The sequence below is a fragment of the Chrysochloris asiatica genome, unplaced genomic scaffold (assembly GCF_000296735.1).
Source record: "Chrysochloris asiatica unplaced genomic scaffold, ChrAsi1.0 scaffold02499, whole genome shotgun sequence".
In the NCBI taxonomy this organism is placed as follows: Eukaryota; Metazoa; Chordata; class Mammalia; order Afrosoricida; family Chrysochloridae; genus Chrysochloris; species Chrysochloris asiatica.
In genome coordinates, this window is record NW_006411017.1 from 1 (window position 1) to 7,560 (window position 7,560).

The following is a 7,560-nucleotide window of genomic DNA, read 5'->3' on the forward strand; positions in this document are numbered from 1 at the left end:
CGGACATTGTTTCGTTCTGCTTTGCATGGGGTCGCTATGAGTCGGTTCCGACTCGATGGCACCTGACAACAACAACATATTAGTATTGCTATTGTTCTTGAGTGCTTTTGAGTCGTTTCCAACTCATAGCAACCCTGTGTAGGGTTTCCGAGGAGTCACCACCCATCTTGTGTTTCAAGCTGGCCTTGCAGTCCACGCATTAACCCACAGTGCCTCACTAATACTCCAGCATATTAGTATATTTTCTACTTATTGCTATACAAAATGTTAGAAAATTTCATTTTAACAGTCTTTTGAGACTTTATTATAGAGCATAAAATATAATTTATTATTCTACTTCTATGACAAAGTAGAACCTACAAACTAATATTCAAATTTCACAAGTGAAATTTTGGAATACAAAAACTTCTTCCCTGTTATGACATAATGCTGGAGGTCTGCAAAGAGAAGCAGAGGATGGCAGGACAAGAAGATCTACTGGGGTTACAGAACAAAATATGAAAAATTATGTTTATTAATGTGTCTTATATTCTTTTTAAGATTTATCTAGGTATTTCCTTTGAAGCTTTCATAATGTATTTGTATATATAAATAAGTCTCAAAATCAATTGGACCTTTAAAAATGAAAGCTTATGCCTATATCTATTAACTTCTTGTTGTTGTTAAGTGCCATCGAATCGATTCCGACCCATAGCGACCCTATATAAGGTTTCCAAAGAGCAGCTGGTGAGCTTGAACCACCGACCTTGCAGTTCAAATGACTTTGCAGGCTTGACACATTAGACCACAGAGCCACACCAAGACTCCATAACTATTACCTAAGGTAGGTAAAATGGTATTGCAGGATAAGCACTAGACAGCATGGTCAGTTTGAGCTGAAAGGTGGGTGGTTCAAACTCACCAGCCGTTCCTTAGAAACCCTATACGGGGTTGCTATGAGTCAGAACTGACTCAAGGGCACTTAACAACAACAGGGTATGTGACAAAAAATCTGGAAAGAACTAGTAGCAAGTGCAAATGGAATGATGCCACTTGGATTTTGAGTTTAAAATATTGCAAAGATAGAATTTTTAAAGTCTTCGGTCATATACTGAAAATTGTTTTTTAAAATCTATCATTATAACATATGTTTTCTTCAGGCAAAATACCTCTAAACAGTATTCTCCACTACACTTAAAGTGCATGTTGAGCTTGTTAAAAATGCAAGTCTTATACCCAGAGGTGGGGATTCCATAGGTCTTAGGTCAAGCAAAAATCATTAGTCTTCTCAAGAGATTAGGAGAGCAGTTTAATATAACTGATTTTTTTTAAGCCAGAAATTATTGCTTCAAAGGATTGTCCCATCTTGTACACTGTAGAATGTTTAGCAGCATCACTGGTCTCTACACACTAGAAGCCAACAGCACCCTACCAGACTCCCAGTTGTGACCACAGAACAGGTCTCTAGATATTATCAAATATCTCATGGAGAACAAAACTGCCTCCAGTTGAAAACCAGAGATAGAAGCTGTCCAAAGATGACATACATTAAACAACATCATTCATAATCAAAAGGTTGAAATAATATAGAAGTAAAAGAAAATGAATATGTACATGCATGCATTACAAAGTGAAATAAACAAGCTTCCCAAAAGGCACTCTGATTAGCCACTATAAACTCCTGACATGTCAGCTAAGCTTTTAAATCAAAGCTCTTCCTATGTAATTTCAAATCGAAGTTTCTCTCCCTAGCTTCTATTTTAGATTATTTTTAATTAACTTCACTGGCATTTTGCATCCTGCTATGAAAAGTCAGCCTAATAGTCTCAGAGGACTTTCCCAAGAGGGAAGAGTACATTAAATCACACATTATCACAGAGCAGATTTCAGGGCTGAGCCCAATAGCCTAATCCTCCACAAGTACAAGGGGGGAATCAGGAACTGGAACTGGCTCAAGTGATTTATAATATCCAAAGTCTATTATCTTTGATGCATCAATCCATACCACTTCCCCCCACAAAAAAAGTTGTATTGATTCTGTACTTCAAACACATTCATCAAAATGACTTACAGCTTTTCAATCTGTGTTTCCACCCTGATTTCCTTCTATTGGCATATGTGAGACTTTGGGCAAGTCACTAAATTCTTTAGGACATCCCTCACCTAAAACATGAGAAAGCTGGGCTAAATTATTTCTAAAAGTTCCTCCAACTGTAAATGGCACAACTTATGAGTGAAACATTTAACTAAGAGTCTATTTCAAATAGATGGATAAAAGTCACTCAAAAACAGGACAGCCATCTCAGTGGCACCGAGCAACAACATTATGCCAAATTGCAAATACCTACATATTTTGTTGTTGCTTGGTAAACTCAAAAATTTTTAAGATTTTTATTCAAAAAAAAAAAAAACCACCAAAAGTTAGGACAGCTAAAAGGACAATTAAGAGAAACCATACCTATAAAATTTATTCTCTCTTAAAACAAAAATAAGTGTGACCCCAGCTGTCTGTCACCCACCAAGGCTTTGTAAGAAAGGCAAATTAGCCTTTCAGAAGTTCTTCATTAGTAGGGCAATCGGTTTAAATCACACATTTCCGTTCTAATTTCTGTAGCAAAGATCACAAATCAGTGGCTCAGAAACCACACCCAGCTTTTAGGTGTGTTTATTTTATTTGGCCTGGACAACTATTGTATTGAATTAGTTGCCAGCATTTAAAATCAGGGAGAAGATATATTAAAGATCCATATTTCTCATTTTCCTTGAAATCCTCAGAGATATTAACCCATAGGATAGCAATTATTTGGAGCTAAGGAGTGTCTGTGTTGTTGTTCTATGACCCTGGAGCTCTCAACAGTACGTAAAGGCTCCTCTGCTACCTATCATATGCCACCCAACACAGTTCCCTGTGACATCCGGGCTTTTGTAGCATGTGAGTTTATGACCCTGTTTTCCACTAACTGTCAAAACATATTTCTTTTTTTTTAATTTAATATTTTTAAAGCAATAGTAAAGCTTGTAGAATTACACACACAACACACACACACACAAAATATATATATATGTGTGTGTATGGGTAGAAGTTTTAGGGAGGCAAAATTCCCCAAAGAAGGAAAATCTCCCTATCTCTTAGTGCTGATAAGTAGGCTCAACTACACTGTTTTTTTCTAAGGATGTAGAAAGGGATCTTAGATTTGCTGGGAAGGTTGGACCAGAGATTTTCTAAAAGAAATTTCCAACTTTTCAGATTCTGTACCTCTGGTTAGCAGTACAGATAGATCATCAAGCAACACTCATATACGTTTAGCTTTGTTGGCAGGGAAAGGCTTTATCTTATCTTCCCTCTTCATAAAAAGACATTTTTCCATTAACGTTCAAGTAGCACTGTTTCTCACAGATTTTCTTATACAGAAGTCTAACATTAAGTTTCAATGAACAACTCTTCAGAAAGGATGCCAGGGAATTCCATGACAGAAGGAAGATGATAAAAGAAATTGAGGAATGGCTTAAGAGTTGAGTAAACTGTGAGCAAAGTTGCTTTGTAAGCTCATTTTTTAAAAAACAACTGCTGCTGGACAAAATCATCTTAACCACGGGACCCTGCACCTTGAAGCTTCTTGCTTATCCACCTGTTCCCCACCCCCTACCACCACCACCAAAAAAAAAAAAAAGTTTCCTTTAAAATACACTGCTAAAGATAAAATGCTTTAACAAGATCCTGTGGATTTTCTTTTCAAAACTTCAACTTAATATTACATCTACAATTAAACAGATGCTTTTGTAAAGAATGCTTTGAGCCAAAGCTAAACTAATAAACAACTAATGTGTAACAATGTTGCTAAAGCTAAAGCAATTTTCAGGTAAAATAAAACCCAAGGTTTTCTTCTCTGATATAAGTATGTGAGGCTTTTAAACAGACATTCTACTCCAGACCCCAGAGGTCCTGCTGCTTACAATAAGATCACGTGACACCAGACAGGTGCATTAAATGCCTCTGCCATTTCTTCCCACTAATTTTCAAAAAGCATACTATTATAATAAAGATGGACAGGGTAGACATCAACTATTTCCAAATCAAATACTTTTCCCAGTATTTGACACTGATTTCTGACACAAGCATTGTTTAACAATGGTGATTAACAGCTCAAGTGTGAGCCTACACAGCACACCCATGAGTCGATATGACTACTGAGAGCAGGCGAAGACAGGAAAATGATTGTGTTGACAACACATGTGCAGAACATGAGCTGCTTCTGGGAAAACATATGTTTATTATTCTACTTCTCATCTTTTTTGTAGCTAATCATTTTTATTTTCTCTGTTTAGAAAGCAGGAGTCACTTAAGATGTGAAAAACAAATATAAATGCAATTCGGTTTAACTGAAAGCCAGAGAGTTGCCATTTACCCATGAATGTTTTCTGGTTTTCACCTAGTGTAAACTCAATATCAAGTTCACTTACTCTTTTCCACCTTTTATTTTTGCATTTAAAAAAACAAAATCCCAAGAAGCTCACTACATTATTGTTAAAAGTGGGGAGGGCGGGAGCTTTCAGATATGCTTAAAATCAAGAGTATAAAGTGGGTTTTTGAGCCCTGAAGGAATTATTTCTTTCATATCAGTGTCAGAACTCTTTAAATCAGAACTGTCAGTGGGGGAAGACACCAGAAGAGTAGGTCCTTGTTCCCCATCACCAACGCAAACCTGAAGGATGTTACCTCCAAGAGAAGGCACTGTCTAACTTGCTTCTCAACTTGTTACGAAGGTTCCCAAAAACAAAAGTATTTTCTGTTATGGGCTGCACGTGTTTATACTTCTGAACGAACACAAAGGAGTTAACTCACTCTTGGAAATGCATGTTTTAAAACATGTTTATTTCTATAAAATAAAAATAAAAAGTTATTGAAAGCATATGCAAGCGCTATGCTGAAGAAATTTATCCCAGACACCTGGATTATCACCCGGATTGCAGAGTGGCCCAAAAGACATGGAAGATGAAACGGAGGCTACATGCTTGTTCAGAGAGCAGATGCATCCTGGATCTGCTAAGGACACAAAACTACAGGAGAGCTAAAGGAGAAGAGCTTTAGAACCCCACACAAGGGAGTCTTAGGCCCAGAAAGGCCATCCAGTAATGTTAGTTCCTCCGCAGCCCAAGGAAGAGGGAGTGTAGGGATGGTTGTTGATCTAGGACAGGAATCTAGGAGAACTTGCTAGAGTTACGATTAACTGTGCCAAAGTTTTCAACTACCACTGCCCTCCTCTTGCCAATCAGCAAATGTGTCCGCAAAATGAAAACTTAAACAACGAGAAAGAAGCTTGCAATTTGCAAGCTCACACTCACCCTGGGCCGGGGCGCCGAGTCGGCCGCCGCCCGCCTCGGCTGTGCGCTGAGGCCCCGTGGGCCCGGGAGCGAGGGCTTCGCCCGCGCCGGACATGAGCCGCCGCCGCCGCCGCCCCGCGCCGCCCGACCGCCTAGCTGACCGCCCCACGGGGCGTACGCACGAAGGGCCGGGAGATGCCGGGTGCTGCGAGTTGACTGCTTCTGGCGGAAGAAAGAAAAAAAAAGTGTTTTTAGTGAAGAGCATACCACCCATGTGGGACAGTCCCTCCTCCTCCGCGTCCCTCCCCTAAGCCCCACCCCGGGGAAGTTTTGATTTGAACTCGGAGAGGAAAACTGTTACACAGCAAGTTGACAGTGGTGTCGTCCTGGGGGGTCGAAGGGCCGAAAAGGAAGTGGGCCTGGGGGCTGGGAAGAGAGGTTGGAGAATCGCAGGGGAGGGGACCCCAGTCCCTCCTGCCCCAGCTGATCGATCACCACCTACCTCAGCATCCCCCCACCTCGTTCAGAGCCCCTTCCACATCCTTCTCTTCCGCTCAGAAAGTTAGTGAGGTTCCTGCAGCCGCATAACCTCGTCCCAGTGGCCTGGCGGAGCCGCCCGGAGCGCCCTCCCGCCTCGCTCCCTAGGCGCAGCTCCGACGCCGCAGAGACGGCAACGGCGGCTCCTCCGGCTTCTCGGGCTCCCCGCACTCCGCCCCTCGCCCCTGTCGACTCACTCCGGCCAGTGCCGGCCAAAGAGGACTCTCCCCACTCAGCCTCTGTTTGCGCCTTCCACCGCTCCTGGACTCCAGCAACAGTTCGGCCCCTGTAGCTCTTTTTCATCACACCCGGATGAGCGAGGCCTCGAACTCTTGGCGGAAAGCCCCTGAGGCTAGGGGCGGTACAGGCTCCTCGGGTCTGTGCTGAGTCAGGAAGCCAAAGCCAGAGAGAACCAGAGCTGATTCCCCGCCCAAGGGCCTCCTGGCGCCTGGAGAAGGCGGAGATTGCTGGTCCCTTGCCACCCAGGCTTCCCCCTACCCTAAGAATCACCCGGTTCCTTCTCAAGTCTTTCTCCCAATTCTGTCTCCTGGCTGACTGATGCTCTGTAAGTGCCCTGAAGGAAGTAGAAACCTTTAGGATGGACAAGACATAAAAAAATTACTCAAGTGTCACACTCTCCAAGTGGAAATAAAGGGTGCATTTGAAAAGACCTCCAGCTGAGCTTCCAATCTCTGGCTCTGAAATGTTGGGGGGTTTTGTTTTGTTTTTTAATTATATGTTTATTTTTGTATAACAGGTTCCCTGATCAGGTAAAACCAGTTGCATGGATTAGCTGGAAGCATCCAGGCATGCAAAGATGACAACCCTGAAGGTGGCCTGGCCAGAAGGAGAAGCCAGCCTACTACACACTTATGCATACCTTTACAGATAGCTTCTGTTGGGAAATAAACATATGATGTTGTTGCTGTTAAGTGCCTTCCAGTATGTTCTGACCCATAGCTACCCATGGGGTTTCTGAGGAGCAGCTGGTGAGCTTGAACCACCGCTGTTACAATTCAAACGGCTTTGCAGTCTGGCACATTAACCCACAGCGCCACAAACATGTGATAGGAAGTTTAAAACTGATCACTTTCTGTTTATAAGTGAGTAGCTTTGATTGTAGTTTAATGTGATGAACCAAGAATAAGGAATATAATTAGCAGACAGAAAGTACTTAAGTAATGCATTCTGTAACTGCTCTTTACTTCATTGTGAGTTGCAGAACTCATTTTTGATTTGCAGAACAGGATCACAATAATGCAATCAAAACTGAAGAAAATGTACATTTTCTTTGGTTGGATACACCTTGTCTCTGGATGTATCACTAAAGGAAATCCCAGATATTTAAGTTCTTCAAAAAGTCAGACATTCCCAGTGAAGGAGGCTTCCTGTGGAGCCCCTGCATTACACAAGACCATAGATGGAATCCTGAACAGCATCCAGAATCTTCTGAGGGAAAAAGTCCACTTGAAAGGACAAGCAGACCAGCCTGGAGTGGCCAGAAGAACAGAATATACATCCTGAAAGAAAGACTGATCAGAAAAACACAAAGCAATATAGGCAGTCCAACTGATTACTACAAGAACAAACAAGTGGCTTGCCAAGGAGACATCAAGGCAAGTGGTCGGGTCCCTTCAAGGCAAACCCCCTTCTAAAACTAAGGCTCAATGGGAATGCACACTCTGATTGGTGACCACTTTCTTCACCAACAAGGGGAAGTGA

The 7,560-nt window shown here is 41.9% G+C and overlaps 1 protein-coding gene across 1 annotated transcript; it reads right to left on the minus strand.

Annotated features, from left to right (window-relative positions):
• Nucleotides 1–5,322: 5,322 nt before the first annotated feature.
• Nucleotides 5,323–6,141, minus strand: LOC102817645 (methyl-CpG-binding domain protein 2-like; the record flags this gene model as incomplete). The annotated part of the gene is made up of 2 exons (XM_006878070.1): nt 5,820–6,141; nt 5,323–5,523 (listed from the first exon to the last, which is right to left on the minus strand). Coding segments are annotated over exons 1-2 (523 nt in total), but the record flags the coding sequence as incomplete, so codon positions are not given.
• Nucleotides 6,142–7,560: the final 1,419 nt, after the last annotated feature.